The following is a 24,447-nucleotide window of genomic DNA, read 5'->3' on the forward strand; positions in this document are numbered from 1 at the left end:
CTCCTCCAACTCCCTTCTGGCCTCGTCATCAAACACCATCATTATTGTTATGTGGATTATCCAGTGAAGCACGCGTTCTAAACATCTTGTAGGAAAGATAACAGGGCTTATTTAGAAAAAAGACAGAGAGAGAGAGACAGGCCATACAAGACTGATGCAAATTTGTACCCAGAGGATTAACAAAGAAAGTAACAACTACAATTTTAAAAATTACCAGCAGAGCTAAAAACGTGTTAAATTATTAATAAGGAGAGAAATGGGGCTTGTAGATGGATATTTATACACCCATTTTCATAGCCGCACTGTTCACAATAGCCGAATGGTGGAAAAAACCCAAGTGTCTACAGATGAATGGATAAACAAAATGTGGTATATTATTCAGCCTCTAAAAGGAAGGAAATCTGGACACACGCTGTGACCCGGATGAGCCTTGAGGATACTATATGAACTGAAACAATCCAGTCACAAAAGGGCGAAGGCTGTGTAATCCCACTTGCACGAGGTTCTCGAGTGCAGTCCGATTCAGGGAGACAGAAAGGAGAAGGGTGGCGCCCAGGAGCTGGGGGCAGGGCGGGGAGTGGGCAGTCTGTGTTTCATGGGGACCGAGGTTCAATCTGGGAAGAAGCAAGAGCTTCCAGGGACGCCTGCTGGTGGTGGTGGTGGCCCCAAAATGTCAGTGTCCTCAGTGCCAACAGACGGCATCGTTAAAAATGGTTAAAATGGTTTTATGTTATGTATGTCATGCCACAATTAAAAACTTTTTTCTTTTTTAAATTTTATTTTAACTATTGTTCAAGTACAATTTTCTATCTCTTACTCCCATCCCAGCCCACCCACCCAGCCCTCCCCACCTCCCTCCCATTTCCACCCACCCCTAGTTTTTGTCCATGTGTCCTTTATTAAAGAAAATTTTTTAAAAGAAAGAAGACTTCACTTAACATCCTGAAAGCTAAAGGCGGCTTGACGGAAGACGCAACATGGGAGTTGAGGCCGTGACTCGTCACGGCAAAGCCCGGAGACAACCACGCAAAGCCACTTCCGGGACAGCACACCAGCCACAGCGCACCAAGGTCAAGGTCAGTGGGCTCTGCGCTCTCCCTTGAGCTCTGCCGGGTCGGCGCAGCATTGCACAGGAGGGACGTGCTGGGGGCAACCGGCTTCCACGCCCCGCAGACACCGTTCCCATCATCAGACCGACCCCGTGTTCCAGACACGCATCAGAGCCCCACAGTCTGGTGTGGAACAGTTCCAATCACGGTTCCTAAGGGGACCGAAAGAACGGTGACCTCACTGAACTTGCGTCAGTCCAGATTTTGCACACACCCCGGCGAGAGTGACGGCCCCACCTGCCCCTCCGCCCACACGCGTGCACACCAGTGCACCCTGCACTACACACGCACCGTGAGACCTCCCATGGCTCGCCTGGAATCACCCTGTTCCCCTCCGGTCAGTGCAGAAATGCCGGTGTCGTCATTGGGAGAAACCGGACCACCATCGGGTCCCTCCGGTGGGCTGCTGCTGTGTTTTCACAACTCAACAGGGGGACCCGGGGGTGCATTTGTCTCCTGAAGTGAGGCCGACAGAGCCCTCCACGGCTCCCACTGAGGATCTGGGGTTGGGGCCCGAGAAACGGACCCTGCTTGTCCCCCTGGAATCGCACTCGGAACTTCAGGCTGATCTCACTTGGGGTAACCTTTCGGGGGTCGGGAGAGCCGGCCTGCCCCAAGGCCATGGTCGCCCTTCCCTGTGAAGCCTGAGGGCGTCAAAGACTAGATCTAGAAGACGAAAACCATGGTTCTCTACAAACGCCCAGAGGAAACCAGCCCCCCAAGCACAACAGTACCCCCAGGAAGGGAAGAGCGGCGAAGGTGAGTGCGCGTCCACAGCTGTCCTCGAAACATCCAGTTCTCGTTCCAATGTTAGGCGGTCCCTGTCACCCGCTGCTAAAGGGAGAGTCCGACTGAGGCTGTGTGCTTCGTGCCAAGGTAAAGGCTTTCTGCAGAGCTTAAAGGAAACCTGAGACAGGACACAGGATCCCTGCAAAGCCTAACAACATGACAAACAAACACGTTGCCACCGACACAAAGGGCACAGATGAGGCACCGGGGCTGCTTAAAAGCTGGGAACAGCCACCAAGCCCCCCCCCCCGAAAGCCCTCCCCTTCCAGGAGCTGTCTGCAACTCAGCACGCTCGTATTTTACAGTGATCACCGTGAGCTGTTGAGGCCAGAGTCCTTCCAGGGTGGCAGTGTGAAGGGCCACAGCCCCTGGGAGTGAGGGCACACGCTCACCAGTCCCTGCTGAATCATGTCTGGCACAGAGATGCTTGGTGCTAGTTTGATCGATAAAATAAGATCCATTAGTCAGCCGCCCAGCAGGCCAGTCCACTTCTAATCCATCCCCCAAAGAAATTCTTGCCCGAGTGCACCAAGAGGCACGTACTGAAATGCTTGCAGCAGTACCATGTGAGGGCACAAGAAACTGGAAGCACTCTAGATGTCTCTCAGCAGCAGGATGGACCAGTGGCTGGTGGTACGCCCAGACAACGGAACGGCACAGAGCCGAGCCTGAAAGCATTGTAGCTACGAGAGGCCACGAGAAGACGGGGAAGGGGACGTGGCTGCACGAGGCCAGATGCACGCTGGTGGGGTCGGGAGCCGGGGACAAGGGCCTGCAGAGCAGGAGGCAGATTCGGGGTAGAACTGCCCAGACCCAGGACCGATGATGCCCCATGTCCCAGCAGGCGTGGAGCAAGGAAGGGGCCGAATCTGTCCAGGATCAGGGCCAGCTAACCAGAGGGAGGGATTTTAAACGGGGATCTGAGCACCGGCTGGCGTTAGTGAGAAACCCAGGCACACGAACGCAGGCTCCTGAAATCCGTTGCCACTGGGGCTGCCGGGAGGGCCCCCACATGTGTGGGCCGACTGTGTCCAGTAAAGCTTCTCCTGCCCACCACCCTGGTCTACAAGCCACGGCCCCGGGCACGGTCACAGAGTCCCCAGCATTCTAACAGCAGCACCAGGGAGGGGCGGCCGGCCCTGGTTTGTGGGAGGGGATCTGGGGGAAGACCCTGCCGCCTTCCTGGACGCTCTCCCTGCACCGGCCCCAGGAAGGAGAATCAGAGAGTGGGCCAGACAGGAAGGAAAACGCTGTGGCTGTGTCACCGTCGCCGTCTCCTGTCAACCCCAACGGGGGCCAAGCAGAAAGGGGACAATGGAAGGTGACATCTGCTAGTGACAAGCAAGGCCGACTGCACAGGTGGAGATTACCCACAACGCTGCTTCCTCCAGGTGTGGCGCAATTGTTCTAAGCACCCTCTGCCCTGCCAGTTCCCTAGTCCCTTTATCTGGGCGTTTCTCTCCTCCTGCTCCACAGCTCCAGCACCCGAGGGCCTGCGGCCAGACTGGCTGTGCTGGGAGAGGCAGGTCTCCGGACCCACTGGGGCACTCTGGGGACAATAGGACTCCGCCCTGCCCCACCCCAGGCCCACAGAGGGGCATCTCAGGGAAGAGGCAGGTGTGGGAAGAAGCGTGAGAATGTCCTTAAAGCTCCTCAGGTGACTGGGAACCAGCGGGCGGAGCGTGGCTCAGGGAAGCTGGGTGGGCGGGGCTGCAGACCCCAGCCCCTCCCTCCGTTTGTGTGCGTGCGGTGCACCTGCCGGAGCTGCCCTGCCACTTCCCCCGAGGAAAAGCTTTTGCTGATGTATAGGTTAAGTGTCTAATTTTGCTCTTCATGTTCCTAATTCTTAAAAAATGCATCACTCCCTCAACCAGGGGGCATGATCAGTGCCTTTGAGCATGTAACCCATAGGTACCTACACACATATGAAACTTACTAATATAGATGTGCTAATGTAATATCGTGCTCATGATAAAATACAGCTAAAATAAATATGTTAAAGGGACGGGATCATATTCACAGAAATAGGAGTTCAGGGAGTTGGGGACACCCCCAGGCCCAGCAGTCGGGGGGAGGGGAAGGCTGATCACCAGAGTGCATGGTAAACCACTGAACCCCTGAGATTAAAACTGGAATATTGCTTTATTGAAATATGTTTTTACAATCCATGTGTGCACAAAGTAAAGAGGATCTGTCTGGAAAACAAGCTGGTTGGCAGATTAGCAGGTGGTTAAAGGGTAAGCTCTTCTGTTCCATGCAAAGAAGGCATTTCCGGTGCTCGGGCTTTAAGATCCCCAGGGCTGGATGGAGAAAGGCTCTTCCCCTGGATCAGGACCTCCCTGCAGAATGCCAAGGCCCTCACCTTTATCTAGTGCAAGTCAGACCTCTGGAAGGCCAAAGGGAGTTTCCTCTTGCATAAAGGCCCTAAGAGGGGAAGGCTTCTAGACCTAACACTTTCCCAGATTAACAGCACTTTGCTCTGGGATCAAGTTATTTCCCTGGGGCGATTAACACAGAAGGCAAGTCGACACTTTGACACTTTGTGGATCTACAAGGCTGGCTGACGCTCCTGAGGGCCAGACACCGTGCTGCAGGCTGTGACCAGCTTGGAGCTGGAGGCCACGCTCCACTTCAAGGGTTCATGGTGGAATTACAGTCATTACGGTCCAGAAGGGCTTGTGAGGGGCCCCAGACTGAGAGCGCCTCAGGGAAGCTCCGGGCTGGCCTCCCCAGGGGCCTGTGGACACTGGCATCTACAAGAAGAGAATGGGAAGGAGGACCCTCAGCAAGAGCCCAGATGGGGAGCTGGGAGAATCCCAGATGGAAGGAGCCTTGAGCTTTGAGGGCTGACAGGTGGCTGGAGAGCTTGAGGTGGGGGCACAGGCAAAGAGGAGGCCACGGTGCGTGTGAGTGAGTGAGTGAGTGTGTGAGTGAGTGAGTGTGTGCATGAAGTGAGTGCGTGTTGCTGTTAGCACAGGGAGTCTGGACTCCATCGAAAGTGCTACGGGAGCCACAGCAGCATTTTCAGAAAGATTAGCTTTTCCTTTTATTTTTTTTAAGGTTTTATTTCTTTTTAGAGAGAGGGGAAAGAAGGGGCAAAGAGAGGGAGAGAAACACTGATGTGAGCCAGAAATTGGATCGGTTGCCTCTCTCATGCCCCCAGCCGGGGCCCTGGCCCTCAACCCAGGCATGTGCCCAGACCAGGAATAGAACCAGCGACCTCCCAGTTCGCAGGACAACGCCCAACCCCCTGAGCCACACCAGTCAGGGCAGGTTCTCCTTTTCGAAGTCACACTCTGTCTGCAATGCAGAGAGGAGGGGGCCTGGGCCAGAGCAGGCCCCAGGTCAGGACAGAGAAGAAGATGACGATAACCAAGACAACCAAGACAATCATGATGGTGGGGACCACGACTCCAGCAATCAGGGGCAGGTACCCGCCCCAACAACCTCTGTGTAGGGGCACCGTCATCCCATTTGCCAAGAGAAGAAGAAAAGGAGGCACAGTTTCAGTGATTTACTGCAAGTCAGGCGCTTGTTGGAAGAACGAATGTAACCAGAGACATCAAGACGGCTGGGAAGTCAAATCAGAAGTCCCTCCGGCACAGAGCAGGGACACGCTGAGGGCACCAGTGGGGTGCGGTCTGCACACCACCAACACCCCCCTGCAAGCGTGCACTCCCGCCGTTTTCCAGCAGATTTACAGCGGTGCCAGCTTCGCCACCACCCAGTTCCCGAACACTCGGCCCTCCCCCAAACTGTCCCTGTGCCTCTTTGCAGTCCATCCCTGTCCCCACCCCCACCCCAACCACCGACCCACTTTCTGTCTCTACAAATTTAGGCACTAGCATTTTAAGTCAAAATAGATTTAATTTTGTTTCTGGATGTATTAGTTCCCTTTCCCCTGAAGACATTCCAAGTACCGAAGAGCTGCTGGAGGAGAACCGGGCGGCTTATTTTTAGGTAACACCTATATATAGAATTAACACCATATGCTCCTCCCCGCCCACCTCTTCTCCGCGCTGAAAATGACTTATTCTGCTGTTTGGCACTGGCCGCTTATTTAGGCTTGTGTGTATAATAGAGCCACGCACATACGAAGTAAGCGTCACCTAAACTCAAGTACAAGTGTTCTTCTAATTTGAGATGTTTCTCTGTACACAAAAATATTTTATGCTGACGAAGCTTTCCCTTTCCTTTTCAGGGGGTCATTCCTAAGGACATGATATCATCTCCCCAGTAGAAGTACGAACGCTAATGCCTGAGTCTCTTGAACCCGGACAACGTTGTACAAACACGTTCACAACTGGAACAGTGGCACCTCCTAGCATGTGAACGGAAACAATTTTTATTCAAATAGCCACTGCGTAAGGGAACCTGCAGGACTCACTGGGCCCCCCTGAGACCCAACTTTTCTACCACAAAACAAGGCCCAGAAATAAGTAACCCCACGTCTTCTCTCCTTCCAAATTTCTGCTCCGTCCCAGGCTGTGTGAGGCAGGGGAACCTTCCCAGGCTGCTCCTGAAGTGACCTGTCACCCAGGAAGTGCGCTGGTACCCCCCACCCCCAAGGTCTTGCTTTTCCCTCTGTAGGAAACGTCCTTCCATGGGACCTTTGCTCAGCTTGGCATCCCTGCCCCTCCTGCACCCCGAACCTGCCGTGCCCCAAGCTGACCCTCCTCATCAAATGCTGGATCGGTTCAGGGTCCCCAAGTTCCTCCTTCACTTGGGAATCCCACGGAGGGGTGGATGCAGGGGGACCCTGGGCCTCACCTGCTCAGCCTCGCCCTCTGCTCCATGTGTCCCCGCCAGCTCCTTCCACACCACACACGCCACGGCTGAGAGAGTGCACTCCCAGCCTCCGTCCCTCCGCCCCTGGCCCCCTCCAGATGCAAGATGTCACCCGCACCTCTTCTTCAACCTCAACGGACCAAGTGGTCTTCCTCTCAGCCCCTCTGGCTTCCCTCCCTCCTGTCCAGCCCAGGCCCCGGGGTCCAGCACTTCTACTGGCACTGTGAAAACACAGCCAGCCCAAGCGGCTGCCCCCCAGCGGCCACACCACCCTCAGAGGCTTGCTGGTGAGTGGCTCCAGAGCGGTGACTCTCGGCCAGGGACAGTTCTGCCTCCCAGGGTACATCCATCTGGTGTCTGGGGACAGTTCTGGTCAGCACACCCGGGAAAGGGGTGCTCCTGGCATCCAGCAGGTAGAGCCCAGAGATGTCACTACACATCCCACAGTGCATAGGCCAGCACCCCCACCCCCCACAGTTTGGCCCCAGATATCCACAGAATGTGAATCAATGCTAACCTCAAAATGAAAATTTCTTTAAAAGTCAAAAACACCAAGGAATCGCCAGACCCTGCTCTGAATCCTCCTTTACATGGGACCCTGCATTTCAGCCCTCCTGTTTGGTTGGCTGTTTAAGTTTTTTATCTTAAAAATGGCTAGTGTTTGAAGAAGACTCTGAGGCAGGCCTGTAACAAACGTCCTTTGGCCCAGGTGTCCACACTCGGGCAGGCTCGGGGCATGGGCCAGCAACGTGACCACTTACCTGGCCAAAGTGATCAGAAGGCTGAGAAGACCAGGCTCTTGGAGGAGGTGGCCAGCAGCCACACTGTCTCTGCTGCCCCAGGGACCTGACCCTGTGCAAACTGTCCCCACGGCTGGAGTGAGCTCTTCACAGCCCCTACACTGCCAGCCCTACTGGCTCCCAACTCCGAGGTCAGGACAAAGCCACTGAGCAGCAGAGCCCAGGCCCTGGCTGCAAAGGGTGTGCTTCCTGCTTCCCTTGACCTCCACGTCTCGTAGGCAAGAAAATTTTCCAAGCACAGCAGGGATGGGGAGGGAGAACACAGAACCACAGTGAGACATAAGGGCTCTGGGTCCTCACGAAAGCAAAAGCGCCCTGGCTGGCGTAGCTCAGTGGATTGAGGGCAGGCTGCAAACCAAAGTGTCGGAGGTTCGATTCCTAGTCAGGGCACATGCCTGGGTTGCAGGCCATGACCCCCAGCAACTGCACATTGATGTTTCTCTCTCTCTCTCTCTCTCTCTGTCTCCCTCCCTTCCCTCTAAAAATAAATAAATAAAATCTTAAAAAAAAAAAAGTAAAAGGGACTAACAAGAGGGGAGGAAGGGCCCGAGTATGATTTATACTTTTTGTATGTTTTACATGTTCCACGTCAAAACTAAAGGTCCCAACTTGGACAATAAAAACAAACTTCACAGTCTGGCCTTGACCTATGCGAAAGACTGAGGCCGTAGCATCTGTCTCTGACGTTTGCAGCTGCCAGGGCATTTGGAAACCAGTTAGAGGAAAAGGAATTTCTAATATTCATCAGGTACCACTGGCCTTGGCTGAAAGTAATCGCAGAGGAGAGCTTACAAATGCTGCATTGGCCAAAAAAGTCCGTATGGTTCTTTCTGTAAAATAAAAGCACATTTTTCACTTTTACCAATACCTTCACTGATTTGGATATTTTGAGGATGTTGGTTCTCTCCCACATGGTATATGGTTGACTGTTCTCAGTGAATATCTCAATTTAATCACCATCAACTTCAACTGGTCTACCCAATAGTGGACCATTGTTCAGTAAGAAGTCTCCAACACGAAACTTCACTGACCACTTACGACACGTTCGGTCAGTCACAGCATCGTTTCCATACACTCCACAAATCTCTTTTTGCCTTTCAGTTGGGTTTTTACCTTTCTTGAAATAATAATGCAAAATATGCTGAAAATGTTGTGTATTTTTTTCCATCTTCAATATTAAAATGGCTGCACAAAAATTCACCAATTTTGATAAGTTTTTTTTAAATGCACACTGATATGACAGCTGTCACAATACCATCTAACAAAATCGTTCCGAGTGAAGTTAAAGACAACTAGGGGCTACTATAGCCAGCTTACAGAAAAAAAAAAGGAACAAACTTTTTGGCCAACCCAGCACTTGGAAGGCAGCATACAGCCAGCTGCACCCGGGGCCTCCCTTAGTCACTTAGAAAGTCACTCAGAAAGTGGAGGAAGCAAAGAGGCAATGAACACCAAAGATAAAGATCTATTTAAAACACGGTGTATTTAAAACTCGAGCACAGCCAGACACTCTGTGGGGGGAAGCACGTACAGACAGACAGATGTCCTGTCTGTGGCCACACACACAGGACTCCACGGACACGCGAGGGGCAAAAAAGATTCATGAAAACAAGGCTGACAAAATGATGTTTAGCCTCGGCCGGTGTGGAGCAGTCGGTTGGAGAGCTGTCTGGCAGACAGCCAAAGGGTCACGGGTCCGGGCACATCCCTAGGTTGCAGGTTCAATCCCTGGTTGCAGCACATATGAGAAGGCAACCAACTGATGTTCTCTCTCACATTTATGTCTCTCTCTCTCCCCTCCCTTCCTCTCTCCCCCTCTTCCTCTCTCTCTGACTACAATGAAAACAATGTCCTCAGGTGAGGCTTAAAAAATGTTTTCCAAAGTGATGTTTAAACTACAGAAGACAAAATCCCAAGGTCTTTGACCTACCATAAAGTCTGACTCACTGCTAGGGCTGTTCTGCACAAACAAAATTAATTTTAATTTAAACACTTATCGTGTGGGGTTGCTACATTTTTTTCGGCGGTTCATCTGAAGGCTGCAGCACGTGTCCGGGCTTTTCCGCGGGGCCACTCATAGCCGTGAACTTACTCACACAATAAGGATGACCTGCGGTCGAGGGCAGAGTCAGAGAAATGACTGTGCTTGCGAAACCTGACTCATGCAGACAGGCAGCACAGGCCGGAATGACAGAGGGTGAGGCCGTACGGGGGAAGGAGCTTAAACTTGAGGCCCCCAAGTATACAGAGGGAGCCTCAAAGAGGTTCTGAAGGGCTGGATTTTACTTCCACTAGAAAAAAAAGTTCAGAAAAATGGGCCCCAATGTCAAACAAAGGACGTCCAGGGGGTGGAAGAACAGCATTGGGGCGACAGGACAGCTAAGCATCGGAAGGAGTAATGGAGTGACACTGTGGAACGTCATTCCCTGGGGTTTTCCGACGCAGGGGCTCTGTGCATCGAAGATGTAACCTAGGGAAGAACGCACGGGACCCGCGTGAAGCAGTATGCTAGGCTCTACTGACAGTTCGGAAGGAGGTTCTGGTCCAGACGGTGGAGCGAGAGAACACTGTGCCTGCCGGCTGCCAGGACCGCATCAAAATCACAACCACGTCACAGGGCAGTCGGCCCGGGAACCAACAGCCCGGACGCTGGCCGACCAGAAGCCGGGGAACTGAGGATTTGAAGGAGAAGCCACGTTGAGACTAAGTACAGAAATAGGAAAATAACCTAATCAGTTAATTAATTAACTAATTTTCAAAAGTGCCAAAAGAAGGCTTAACTACCAAAGAATGATGGCTGTCCAAGGGAAGGATCTCTCAGCATTGCAGTGACTTCAAATCCTCTCCAACTCCATCTGCAAAGTCAACTCGAGTCCGGTCGCCCTTCCAAGAGGCCGTTGGAGAAACTCCCCCCGGCCCTAAGATTTACGTGGTTAGGAAAACGTGTAAGAAACAGCACAAGAAAACGACTCACCGGACCGGGTGGCATGGTGTCACACCCAGTCTGAAAAAGGCGGAGGAGACCATTCAGTGTGATGGACACGCATGATAAAGAAGGTGTCCCCAGTCGGGGGTGGGGGGAGGGGTGTGAGTTGTTCACAGATGGCATTGGGAAAATTTTAACAAAAGATAAAATCAGAACCCTATCTCATTCTGACACGAAGGTACACTCCAGAGAGGTTAAACACTTAAGGAGCTAAGAGGAAAATGTCAGAGTAAACTTGGAGTGAGATGAGATTTGCTAAACAGCATCCAAAGGGAAGTCAACTGATTTGACCGCATCGAAAGTAAGACTCTCTGTGGTATCAAGGGCACCACAGACAAAGGGCAATGCTCAGCCCACCCACCAGTCATCAAGTAGCTGTCTGGCTCATCAGCTCGACCCAGCCCAGGGAGCGCCCCCAGTTAAACTGATTTCTTCACACTCTCCAGATATAAAAAGCCTAGGAAACAGCTGCCCCTCCCTTTCTCAGCCCCCGGTCCTGCCCCCAGGTTTGCGGGTTCTCCTGGGAGCAGGCTGGCACTCTAATGCAGCTTTCTCTAGTCCTGACACTGTCACGCGAGGACCTGGAAGTCAGCACGTCTCCAGGAAAGCCCCAAAGGAACAGGGCCCTCACAGACAGTGAGAAGGTGGTCCCGACGCAATTTTTCCTGCACTGCCTTGTTATAGGCTGGATGGTGTGCTCCCCCAGCCCCCACCAAACTCACATGTTGCAGTCTTGACCCCCAGCACCTCCCAATGGGGCTGTATTTGAAACAGCATCTTTAAAGAGGTGAATAAGGTACAGGGGGGCCATTAGAGTGGCCCCAATCCACTGTGGCCTGCGTCCTGGTAAGAAGAGGAAATTCAAACAGACACACACAGAGGGATGACCCCGTGAAAACTCGAGAGCAGACAGCCATCTGCAAGCTGGGGACAGAGGCCTCAGAGGGAACCAGCCCTGCCTACACTTTGATCTTGGACTCCCAGCCTCTGGAATCTGAGAAGTAAATGCTTGTTGTTTAAGCCTGCCACCCCCCCCCCCCCCCCCCCAGTCTGGGCACTTTGTTATAGACGCTCCAGGAAACTATCGCACCTCTTACCTACGGGAACAACCGCTTTTCCTTCTCGGAATGGAGCCTTTTTTGTACAAATAGTGACTGCTTCCCCTCTCTGGGGAAAAAATGCCTCGGGGTTGGAAGGGACTTTGGTGATTTAGAAGAAGTATATGCATGTAAATATAGAACCTTTGCTAATGCATCAATCAGTAAAAATGCCATAGCTCTTTTGATAAACACAGATACTGTATTTGATATCAGGGGTTACGGGGTGGGGGGGCCTTGCAGTCTTCTCTCTCGCTCACTGCCCAGGTTATTTCTGTGTTTTGTTTTGGTTCATCAGGGACAAGGCATTCCTGAACCTCGAAGGTGGCATAAACAGTTGCAAATGATAACATTTTGAACAACCACCTTATCATCTCAATTGCCCTTCAGTTAAATGTACCCAAAGGTTTAGAAAAACAGAAGCACCTCTTGGTTTTCGGTGGAGCCTCTGACAATATCTAATGACTTGCGTTTTCATCTTAACTGTTGGAAGCAACACAACTACCATACTTCAAGATCGCAAACCAACTCCCACAGTCTTGTCCGGCATCCAACTGAGTCCAGCCCATGGGTAACGGCCACACAGCAGTCCCTCGTGTGGTGGTGTCATGTGTGTGGACACATGTTCAACATCAACAAAAGCCACACCGGACCACCAAATCCAGAACAGTGAGGAAGGACAGTGCAGAGTCACAAGCTCGGGAAGGTGTTTAACAAGCCATCCAGGCCAGCCCACCTGCGAACGTGCCCCCCAGCTCACAGCTAATGACGCGTTTGGTGAGTAAGCCATCTCTGTCACCGAAGAAAAAGCCGAGGCGCCTACCGGTTTGAAGACAAAGCAACCAAACCAAACCACACATTCCTCCTTTACCTCTTCTATTTCTAAAATGTGCATGAAATTTGGGGTGGGGACTTGGGGCAATGAACTCTTAACCCAATAGCTACATGGTTACGTTGTTGAGTGAATCTTCTAGAGAAAGTAACTGGGGGTCACAGGAATCACCCCCTCCCCCGGCCCCAGCACTGCCAGGGTCTGCACTGTCCATACGTGGCAATACGGCCGCTACTAGTAAAGAAGGTCACTTGGGCCAGGTACTAGTGTGTTGTTGTCCCAACGAGCCTCTGTGCTCTAGGGACCCACTGGACTGTCCCCAACCCCGGCATAAAGCACGCTGAGCGGCAGACTCCCATGGCGCATGCGCACCCCGCCCCCAGCCAGACGAACTGCGCATGCTCACTCCCAGGGGGCGCCCACCACGTGCTTCTCTGTCCCCAGCTCTGTTTGCGCCGGGTGTACATGTGACTCCGGTCTCCTGACACACGACATCAGCTGATGAACCAGGAGTGGGCTGGGGAAGCTGTTTCTAAGAAAACTAACAGGACTGCCTGGGAAGCTCCTCTAAAAGCAAGTTGTTGAAAGAAACTACTGTCAAAATAGCTGTGACACGGCGACTGGAGAAGACTGAAGAGTCAGAAACCTATGGGATCCCGCACTCGGACTGCTTTGCACATACCCTTGCTCGGCTTTGAAGGAGCCAATACGAGGCGCGCACACACACATATGGACTTCATTATGTAACAGCATACCTATGAGAGGTCATGACTCAGGAATGCAAACCACGTTGGCTGAGAGCAATCTCGTCGAGCTGCCAGGCTGGGGCGGTGGATAAATACAAACACGTGGGGCAGCTTTAGTGCATCCTAGGCAGCTCCTCATCATCCCACTTTGGAGTCCCCCTGCCTGGGTTACCATTCAAGCTCCACTACCTGAACGCTGTGCGACCTGGGGGAAATGACTCAGGTCCCTGAACCATCTCTCCTGTATGTGTAAAAGGGCAAATAATGCTGCCCACACGTGAAGGGGCTTAGCTCTGGGCCTCAGCCACAGACACGATCGATGCAGATTATCATTGTTTCTGTTCCTGGTACGACCTCACCCAGGTGGACACTGAAAATACAACCACCATTGCGGGGGGAGGGGGAGGGACATGTAGAATTTTACCGCTTCGACTGAGTCCCCTCCAATTAAAAATAACTGGGGGGCTCTTTGTAAAGAACCGGCCAGGAAAGCGACACAGTGACCTGAAGCTATGGGCAGAAGCCGCCCTCCAAACAAGGGAGGACGAAGCCCTGAGCGTCCTGGCAGATGAGTTCCAGGCCCAGTGCCAGTCAGGCGGACTTAGAGGCCACCAAAACTGTTTGACTCTTTCCGCACCTGAGAAAAGGAAGACTGCAAACACAGGTAACTCAGCCAGAATTGGCTTCTTGGAAGTGCATTCTTCACCCAGTAGAGTCCGCCCAACAAACAGTGATAAGGAAGGAGAAAGGGAAAGGAGATACATTCTGGAGAAGTTTTTTGTTTTAGTAGAATATTGGGTCAGTATTTGAAAAGTACCAATCCACCTGAGACCTCCCACTTGAAAAGACAGCGTGCTCTTAGCCCGAGGCGAGAAAGACGAGGTACCAATTTTACCCTGCAGCTTCCGGGTGAGCAAACAGGACTCAGCCCCGCAGAACACACTCAGTCTTAAATGCGGCCACGGGAACCCATTACAGCGGCCGCTACAGAAAGACAATAGAAGGCCTTGCTTAACAGCTTCATCAGGTAATGGCTGAACCAAAATAGAATTCGCAGGAAACAAGGGCTCGTTGGAAACAAACAACAAAGCGACAGGGTGAGGGAGCTGCACCCAGCAGAGAAATCCCAGCGTTTCTTCATCCGAGGGTTTGGCAGAAGGATTCGAGGCTTTTCTCTATAATGAAATGTCAGCGCTAAGCCTGGCTTCCCAGCGTTCCTCTCCACCAGAATCTGGCTGTTTGGTGGCTGTCGATCAAAACATGGCACTAAAACCAGCTGTCCCTGCCAGGCCCGTCTGCAAGGCACAGGGTCAGGAAGCTTCTGAGGCCCCTGGATACTGGCTGAGGGCTCCCAGGCTGCAGGTAGGGCCGGGCGTTTCTGCGGCAGCTCCTGGATGTCTGGTGCTAGAAGTCGCTGGGGTGGAATTTCCACTCCGCTGTCCATGACTACACACAGCCCACGTGTCTAGGACGAGCACATGAAATTTTAGCAAACTGCATTATTGTATTCGTTATTGGCAGAGTTCATCCTTAAGGACTTCTACCTAGGATAGAATCTTTGGGAAGGCAGGGCAATTTTGAAATAAAAATAGCACATACCTCGCTGCTATGCTTTCCTGGAAGGCACGGCGCGTGGGAGCCTGAAATGTCCCCATCTGAAAATTTCAGATTATAAGCCTGGGCGTGGGCCACCCTGGCCCCTGAGTGTCAGAGACTGGCTCCAACTTCCTGCTCCCCACCTGTCAGCTGCGTGGGGGCTGCTGACTTTCACCTCAATGGCCACTTCACACCCCGGCCCCCCTCCAGACTGGCTGCCTCCCAACCACCTGACCTGGTCCTGTCCCCTCCTAGCTGGCGTCACACACTTCCAGACCAGGCAGGCAGGCAGGCAGCAGGCAGACCTCTGTGCTTAAGTTGTACCTCCTCCCTCATCACACATCACCACCTGGGGGCTCCCTGTGTCCCTAACCTCACCAGGTAGTGGGCACAGAGTAGGTGCTCAATCAACATTGAATTAAATATGTGTACATGTCTTTTGATAGAAATAGTCCCCTAGAACCCCCCAAATACACCCTTGTCCTACAGGAACGGATACTAAAGAGAAAGCAGCCTTGTCAGACGCCAGTCTGAGCAGCTTTCAGACCACCGGGCTCTTCCTCCACCCACGAGGGACCGAGACCCCACGCCTGCCCGAGCAAGGCAACAGCAGAGGGGAGGGGTGAGGCCGGCGAGCTGCATCGTGTCCACGCAGCACAGAGGCATGCGACTCAGCCCCGGGATTTCTTAAGTGCCTCTGAGTCTGTCTGCTAGAAATCCACCCGGTTAATCCCCACAATATCCAAAACACAGGCAAGTCTTTCCAGTTTTTCCCTCTGAAAGGTCCTCTCATCTCTGCCCACTTTCCCATCTCCCGGCCACTATCATCTTTGGCCTTCGCTGTGCAACAGCCTCTCTACTAAACCCCCAGGACCCACTCCCACGGGACCCCCGGCAGCCAGAACAACCTGGCGACAGGTAATCCATCAACCTCTGCTTCTAATCCTCTGTGGCTTCCCTGTGCTTGTAAAATAAGAGCCTTAGAAGCCCCACCCACCTGGCCCTGCCTCTCCCTGTAACCCCAGCCACCTGCTGCTCCCAGAGCTCTGGCTGGCTGGCTGGCTGGCTGGCTGGCTGGAACAAGCAGTCTCAGGGCCTTTGCACTGGCTGGCCCCTCTAGTGGAGCCTTCTTTTCCCCAACTTTTTCCATGCCTGGCTCCTGGCCTTCACTGGCTTTCAGCAGAGGCCTTCCTTGACCTCCATCCTCCTCAGCACTAGCCACCGTCTGTAATGATTTATCTACACGTGGCGTGTTCACCTCCCCACCCAGCATACAAGCTCTGTGGGAGCGGGGATGGTGACCTGTTCTCCACTTTATTGCCAGAGCCGGACACCGAACCTGGCACCCAGCGAGAGCCCCAAACCCACCTGTTGAATGAATGAGTCAGTAATAAAGGAATGGCTACCCCCTGGGACAATCAGCACCATCAAACCTCCAAAACCAGATCCCACGTGGGCCCGGTGTTCTGGAAAGACACAGGTAACCTTTTTCCCTTGGGTGGAATAACACCCCCCCACCCCACCCCCACATCAAGCCCACACAGGACCTTTCTGCACTCACACCGTCTCCTGCTAATCCGGCGGGCTTAGTGCAGACCACCTTGCTCTCAGGAAATGACCCAGAGCTCCTCAGCTCGGAAAAGCAGAACTCCACCCTGGAGCTGAGCCAAGGTCACGGACTCGCATTACAGGGGCTGGGTGGAGGGGCCCTGAGTCCTCTGCATTGCTCTGCCTCTGGCCATAAGCCTGGTCCTTCAGAAGAACAAAAGCAGGAAGAGAGCAGAGGCCTCCAGGGCCTTGCCACAGCCCCTGGAGTGTAGGTGAAGCCTGGCAGTCTAAGACCCAAGGCAGGGGGGCGACAGAGGGTGGGCCAGGCGTGGGCCCGAGGGCAAGGCGTTTGGGAACAGACACCTCCACTTCCAGCTCTGAAACCGGAGGCAAGCCTGGCTTCAAACCCTCATTCCAACATCTCCATTTCTGGAGGTCACAGGGATGCTCTTGGGTCTGAGCTTCAGTTTCCACAGCTATCAAAACGAGTTGTGCCATTTCTCCTGGAAGCGGACTGCTGAGCTCTTGGCCCCAGATACGACGTCTGGCTGCACCTACCCAGCTCCTGGCTCCCAGAATGAGCCCCATATTCACGTGAGAAACATATAACCAGATATCAATTACCCTCAGTGACTTCCCCCGCCCCCCCAAAAATCTGGGCTCCCCAGACTATTGGAGGTTGAGCCATGCAAGCTGATTCACAATGACTTGACCCTGTTAAATAACAGGGCTTAGCTGACTTCTGAATTTAGCGTCTGCCTGTCCACAGCGGCCACTCAATACGTATTTTTCAATGAACGAATCAAAGACAGGACGAGTTGTGTCTATATTGATCCTAGCAATCCAGTCTGATAAACTAATATCTTTTTTTCACAGTCAGGAAGCCAGGCACTGATTCACCTTGTCCTTTGATACTATAGACAGACATGTGGCAAAAAAAAAAAAAAAAAAAGCATATTTAGACCATTATAAAGCTCCAGACTTTGACATGCTTCCTTTCGCTGGAGACCCTGGGGAAGCTGGGTAAGTGGAATATCAAACCTCCTTATTTCTTTTAGAGATTATCTGTCCATTTCCCCAGGCTTATTCTTTCAGAAAACAAAAACTCCTCAGCCAGAAAAAAAAACAAAGGAAAATTAAATAATCGCCATTCCATATGCCGGCTGTCACCAAATGTTCGCAAGGATATTTAGCGGAAGCATTCCGGTTTCGGTCTTGCTCCATACATCCTGAACGAGGGAAAAACATTACCTAAGACTGAGATTGGGCAAAGGAATCTCAGAAGACCTGCTAGTTCCTTGTCACACATGCTGAAGGCTCATGGTGGCTGTAGGTTATCTAGCTTTCTACTGCCCTGCTTCAAGCCTTCGCAAGCAAAACAGCTCCCTGGAGCTCCCACATGCCGGTCCACAAATGCAGCAGCACCTCAGGGCAAGGGCCGGACGGACACTTTCAAGTCCCACACAGGTGCCTTTGCTCTAAGAACACACCTCCCAAAGCACAGGGGGCAAACACAAGGCCCTCGGGCTGAATCCGGCCCTCCACCTTGTCTTATCCGGCCTGGCACCTTGTTTCTACCCGGCGGTAGCGCTGAGCTCTTACTTAACAGTTAAGGAATAGTTACGTTTATACGGCCCTAAAATTACACTTGGCCCTTTGAAGGCAACCACGAGGCTGATGGGGCCCCCGGTGAAAATTAGTTTGACACCCCTGTCCCAAAGCAAACCCACAGAAAGGAAGACCATCAGTGAGCCATTCCCTTTGCAAACGAAGGGCCTATTTTTTCCTTGAACTACATTTAAAAGATGAAAAAACTGAGACTTGGAGAGGTTAAGGAATTTCACCAATTTAACACAGAGGGGGTGGAGCCAAGGGTTTGTGGGGTGTGTATGTGTGTGTGTGTGTGTGTGTGTTTAATGTGTGTACAACAGACTTCATGTAAAGGAAACGTGACTAGCACATGCCATCTGGCAAGTGTCCTGGAACGGACAGAGCGTGGGGTGCCCGCACAAGGGGCAGATGAAGGTGACTTGCCTACCAAATGCAGCGTGTGTGCCAAGAGCATGCATCTAAAGTCAGAGGGTCTGGGTCCGAGTCCCAGCTGAGTCACCGACATAAGCCGTGGGACGGAAGCGAGTCACAGAACCTCTCTGCTTTTTGTTTCTCCTCTCCCAGAGATGGAGACCATTAATCCAAGCAAGCCTTGCGTTCTTCCTGGGATCACTGGGGACGTCGAACAAACAGGAAAGCTGGCGGAGGCTGTGAGGGCCGATCCAGAAGTCAGGCAACCCTTGCTTGCACACTCGAATGAAAAAAAAAAGAGCCGCCCAGAAACTCACCTGCAGCCATCCTTGCTCAACCTCAGTCTATTTCCTCTTACTAAGAAAGGGATCCATTGGAATGTGAGGTTTGGTGACTCGGGATGGACACACAGCTCTTGCAGAATGTGCCTCGCTGCTCTGAGGACGCGTGATCCGCTCTGTCACAACCGGCCATCTCTCAGTGCCCTAGGACAGTCACACGGGCCCTGAGCCTGTCACTTCATGTGTGCCAGACCCCAGTAAGGTGGCTGGAGTGCCCAGAGCACCGCACACACTGTGAACAGACAAAAGGAGCCACTACTGCCTGGGACAAAGGTCGTGGCCACGTGTGAGACATGAGAGAGGTGGCCGCTGTGGACGAGAGTTGCTAGGGCTCCTCTGCAGGACCCCTGGCCACCCAGTCTGCGCTGCAGGGTGCAGCCCACCCTGAGGCCGGCTGTCTCCCGCTCTCTCTGCCGTTTTCTATCTCTGGCATTCATCTATTCTCAAAGCCGAATAAGCCCTTCAAGTTCTGACCAGAAAGGGCATCATATGGTTGAACCAATACAGGGATGATCAGAACAATCAAACACACACACACACACACACACAGCACCTAGAAAGCTCTGGATGGATTCACCGAGCCTGTCAGAAAAGCCTGCACTGGGGGGAGGCGCTTTACAGAACCAGCCGGAGGGACGGATGATTGCCTGACACACACTACAACGGGGCTCAACCTCGAGTGTGCGCCAGAACCAGCTGGAGTGCGTGAGAACACACAGAAACCCAGAGTTCCCGAGTCAGCTGCAATGCCAGTGCCGGTCCAGAGACGGCACTTGAAAAATCACTGTCATCGTAAACGAGCCAGAGCTGCCCAGGCTGTTATTCTCACTGGGGCAACTTCGGATCCTGATTCATCCCCTTCGACCGCCACAGGGAGCCTTAAGGAAACCCCTGATGGGAACTGAACAGCCATCTCACCCCCCCTGCCCTCCCCTGCCCTTTACACACACCCGTGCTGCTACGGATGGGGACAATCACCAAGCATCCTGGAGAAACATCTCCCAGAGCAGAGCCCAGTTCTCACCTGGGTACAGGATGGTTTTGCAAAAGGAGTGAGTTATGCTGCAGACCAGAGGATGCGGCCGTGCAGGAAGAGCGCTCGGGGATTCCCGGGCGCCGGTCTCTGAGCTGATGCACCGTCTCTGCAACCTCAGCAACGAGTATGTGCCCCTGGGATGGTGCCAGCAAAACGTGGTGACCTGGTTTTCTTTTCACCCATTTATCTCGATGCTCTGCCACAGTGCACTGTGATTCCCATCCCCCGCCCCAAGAGCGCCAACAACCCAGAGCAAAGGAAAGTGGCCAGTCGCCCCCAGCACACACCACCTCTGTCGGGTGTCAGGCTCAGAGGATCTCTGGCCCGGAAGGGACCATATAAATATCTCTTTCCTTCCCAAAGCTGATTACGTTATACAAGTCACTATTTTACTAACAGCAGGAGTGACTGCTAAGATAATACTGTTTCGGTTTTATGGCAGGGTTAGCGGAAGTTCCTATGGAGAGCACGGTTGTGAATAATTTAAACACTGTGATAAGAGCCCATCCCACAGTCTCTTCTGTGGTTCAGATGTGAAAACGTGGCCCATATTCATCAAACATCAGTGGGACCTTTTCTGGCTAGGGGACAGAAGAGGTCACATTCATTTAGTGCTGCAATCGGTGGGCCTGAAAAGCAACTTCAGGCTAAATAAGGAAAAAAGAATGAAGAGTGATTCATTCGTGGCATTTTGGCAAATATATACCACGCGTGTGTTCGCAAACGCCTGGTGTTTCAGCTGATTTTGTGCGCACAAAGGGGCGCATCTGGTGAAACAAATGTGACTTTCTTGCTCATTAAAACAAGCCGACCAGCTCTTTCTCCCATGCATAACTGCACTGCAGTTCCCACGCTCTGAGGGCCTGGTGAGCTATAAACCCACAAAGTCTTGAGTCAAACCCCATTCTCCAAAGCAGTAACACCAATACAACCTCCACTCACCTACAAATTTTAAGTTGATCTCGGCTATACCACATTCAGGATACAGGCCACAAGCCCAAACAGCTGTATTCTGAAAATTCTGGAGGAGAGCTCAGCTACAGGTGACAGTACTGGCTAGGGCCTCCAGGACACTCATTAAATAGTCTTGCCCTCTTCCTATCCCCAAAAGTCCACTCGTTGGCGTGCACGGGTGAGGCCATGCAAGGGCTGCCTGCACCCCTCACACCCCTGGCGGTTCCCTGTTTTGCTCACCTGTTTTCCAGGAGTGTCATGCACACCACCTCTCGCACCCCGGGGTTGTTGGCCTTCTCCACCGAGCAGCCCTGCAAGTTCCACGTGGCCAGCCTCAGCACAGGCCGCCCGTCCCTTGTGCCTCCAAAAGCCTCCACCGAAGGTCGAGTGGAGATAATCTGAGTGGGCCCACCTGGCGGCAGGTCCAGGTCCTCGCTCTGCAGGCTCAGGGAGGTGGGGCTGGGGTGAGGCTTGGCGGTGAAGGTCAGGCCCCCGTTGGTGTGGGTGGACGGGGGCCTGGACCTCTCTGCGAACACCTGGTGCCGTATCCTGTCCAGGAAGGCGGCATTGATACCGCCCATCCTCACCAGGTCCTCAACGCTGCGGAAGGGCCCGTGCTCCCGGCGGTAGTCCACAATGCTGACAGCCATCTTCTCCGTGAGTCCTCGGATGCTCATGAGCTGAGCTGGGGTGGCCGTGTTGATGTTGACGCGTGGGGTGAGAGGCACAGTGGTGGCCAGGTGGTGAGGCTGCTGCTGCTCCAGCAGCAGGTCCCGCCGCAAGGAGCTGGGAGAGTGCTGTGCAGAGCTGCCCTTGCTGCTCACGCAGATCTCGAACTTGACTTGCTCTAGCTTGGTGGCGCCTACGCCACTGACCAGTGCCAGGTCCTCCACCTTCTTGAAGCCACCGATGTACTCGCGGTACTCCACGATGCTGCGAGCCACGGCACGCGTCACCCCAGGCAGGGTCATCAGCTCCTCCTCTGTGGCGGTGTTAATGTTCAGCCGCTCCTGATTCACCAGGATGTTGCTGAAGTTGCAGGCTGCACTGAACTTGCGACTATGGGACAGGTCCGAGGGGTCCCGGGGAATGGAGCGGTGGCAGCCCAGGGTGCTCCCCATGACCGGCCAAAATCAGGGGCCCCGGAAGGCCTCGCCACCACAGAAGAACTCTCTGTGCCTTACAGGCACAGAAAAGCGTCCAACAGTACCTTTCGCTTGGCCGCCTGGAAAACAAATTAATAAACACACAAATCAATGGAATCGGCTAGTCAGTTTGCATTAGCACTCCCTACCTAGAGCTGGAGTTCTTAACCAGGAATCCTGGGCTGGTGGCTGTCCTTGAACCCTGAACACACAACGAGGCTGGCCCCTGCGGATTTTCCTCTGGAAAGGTCTGGTTTGATCCCATTGGGATCCAAAACGGCTTTAAGTCGCTTTTCTTGGAAAGAGACCTATCCCCCTCAGCCCACACCTCTGTTCCTGCCGGAATTCCGTGCTCACAAGTGTGGGCACAGAGGTGTTCACCGACTCCCACCAGATCCGCCGCCGTTCGCCGCGCCCCACCTCTCAGCCGCTCCCCCGGGGCGTCCTTCTTCCACCTGCAGCTCCGAAGCCGGAGCCCAGCCCCGCACAGCGCTGGGGCCCTGCCTCCAGCGCTGGTGCCCACACGGTTGCGGGTCAGGGGCCGAGCCGCGGCGTCCCTCCCACGCCGCTTCGGGCCGCGCGTCCCGGCTCGTTCTGCGGGAGAAACTCTCGGAGTCCTTCTCCCAGAGCCGACAGCGCTGCAGGACTGCGGGGCAGCGACACCCGCGGCGAAACCCGACCGCCGCGGCCGCACCGGGACTTGAGGCGTCGCCGCAGTTGCGCTGATCCGGGCAAAAAGTCCTGCGCTTCACTCGGACGCGGGATCTGCCAGAGCCGCATCCGGAGCTCAGCACCAGCGCCTGGGTCCCGTTCGCCGTCTGTGTCAAAGCCAAAGTCCGGGCCGCGCCGCCCGCGCCTCCGCCAGCACCGCGGCCACGCCTCCTCCCGCGCGGCCACTCCTCCCCCCTTACTCCAGAGGGCACGCGGGGGCGGGGCCAGAGCGTGGGGCCGGGGCCTGGGAGAGCGGAACCCAGGAGCGCGGGGGCGGGGCCCTGAGTACGAGGGGCGGGGCTATGTTTGGGCGGGGCCACGGAGCGCGGGGAGGGGCCCCGAGCGCGTGGGGGTGGAGATAGAACCCGGGAGCGCGGAGGCGGGACTTAGGGACGACGGGGCGGGGCCGACACCCAGGCGGCTGCGGCGAGTCACTGCAGGGCTCTCGTAGAGTGGGGGATACGGATTTGGAATTGCTACCTAGGACCGCGGCTGGTTGGCGGGTTGGAGGCTGTTTGGTCTCACCTAAGGCGAGACTTACGCAGCTGCTTTTCGAAGGGCGGAGTCCCAGGGGGAGAGGAGCGCCCAGGGACGGTCACTGTCTGGCCTCCAGCCAGGTTTCATTGGTCTTTGGCTCGTGGGGCAGGGGCCAGGCACTCCTGAGGGTCAGGGACCTCTTGGTTCTGTCAAATCTGAGAACTTTCTAGAGGGGACTGGGTGGGATCTTTTTAACTTCTGCCATCCACCTCCCACCCCCACTTACCACCTCTTTTTCCACTCGAGTATTACCTTTGCACCGCTCACACAGAGATGCCCTCAAACAACGACAGTGACTCGCTGTGGGGATGCGTTCACAGGTTCACAGAGGTCACTAGCAGGGATGCCCATTTGCCCATTTAGCACTGACTAAATGTGCATGTTTCCTTAAACATGAAATCTACTCATTAAGAAGGAAGGAAACGCTAGTTGGGAATGGCAATTTAGTTAAAAATTAAAGATCCTGCTGCATTACGGTGGACACATGAAGCTAGAGTAGTCGATTAAACAAGCCATGTGGCGATACTGTTAAATACTTCTCCCTGGTGTTCTCTGAAGTTTCATCCCCCGCCAAAGTGACCACCACTTCTACTTTCCAGTCCCGGGGCCAGGTCAGCCAAAACAGCAACTCTCAGGGAAGACAGATGGGAAATGAGAGGCTGCCCAGGCCTGGTAAAATGCTGTTGCCTTGAGTCACACTCTCCTGCTAGTCGGGACTCTTAACTGCAAGTGAGAGAAATTCAACTCAAACTAGCTCAGGCAAAAAAGGAGGGGGGTAGTGAAGGAGCAGACCTCTGTCCCTCAAGCATGGCTACAGTCAGTTCAAATGATGTCATCAGGACCTGATCTGACCCCCTCCATCCATCAACTTCCACTTGCCCCCCTTCCCCAATAGCATGCTACATTATGCCCCTCCCTTCCTCCTGTAATCCTACTGAAGTAAGAAAAAAAATGTCTAAGAGAAGCACTTTCAAGAGGAGGGAAAAGTCACTGTGGAGCAGAATGCCCTGCTGGGCCTTTGTGGCTATGGGTAGACAACCCAGGGTCATGGCTAGCTGCAGTAGAAACAGAAAAACCACATATTTTATATCCAAACCAGGACACGTTGGAGGGTAAGAAATCCACTGTTAAGTTCCCTGGCACAGCAGGTGTAATCTTTTATTCCTTGTGAGCCTAAGCCTGCATTCCCCTTGGTAGGAATGAAGCTAAGAGGTAGCTGAACTGTTGTGCATTCAAATAGGCAAAACCCAATGAGATGGCGAAATTTGAAATGACTGGCCATGGCAAGTGTTGGTGTGAGGACACGGGGCCATTGAAACTCTCATACATTGCTGGTGGAGTGTAAGATGGTATGACCACTTTGGAAATCACTTTGGCAGTTTCTTAAAAAGTTAAACATAGAGTCCCCGT

The 24,447-nt window shown here is 53.4% G+C and overlaps 1 protein-coding gene across 3 annotated transcripts in view; it reads right to left on the minus strand.

Annotated features, from left to right (window-relative positions):
• EEPD1 (endonuclease/exonuclease/phosphatase family domain containing 1) overlaps window positions 1-22,662 on the minus strand; it is a 75,407-nt gene extending 52,745 nt beyond the window's left edge. Inside the window, exons 1-2 of one of the 3 annotated variants that reach the window (XM_036010411.1) lie at window positions 22,210-22,662; window positions 20,885-21,869 (exon numbers count right to left, since the gene is read on the minus strand). In XM_036010411.1, coding sequence (XP_035866304.1) covers window positions 20,885-21,765 — 881 coding nt within the window. In that variant the 5' untranslated portion in view covers window positions 21,766-21,869; window positions 22,210-22,662. The remainder of the gene's footprint in view (window positions 1-20,884; window positions 21,870-22,209) is intronic. The other 2 variants (XM_036010410.1, XM_028525683.2) reach the window with 2 other exon arrangements.
• Window positions 22,663-24,447: the final 1,785 nt, after the last annotated feature.

This window comes from Phyllostomus discolor, chromosome 10 (genome assembly GCF_004126475.2).
Source record: "Phyllostomus discolor isolate MPI-MPIP mPhyDis1 chromosome 10, mPhyDis1.pri.v3, whole genome shotgun sequence".
NCBI classification, from domain to species: Eukaryota; Metazoa; Chordata; class Mammalia; order Chiroptera; family Phyllostomidae; genus Phyllostomus; species Phyllostomus discolor.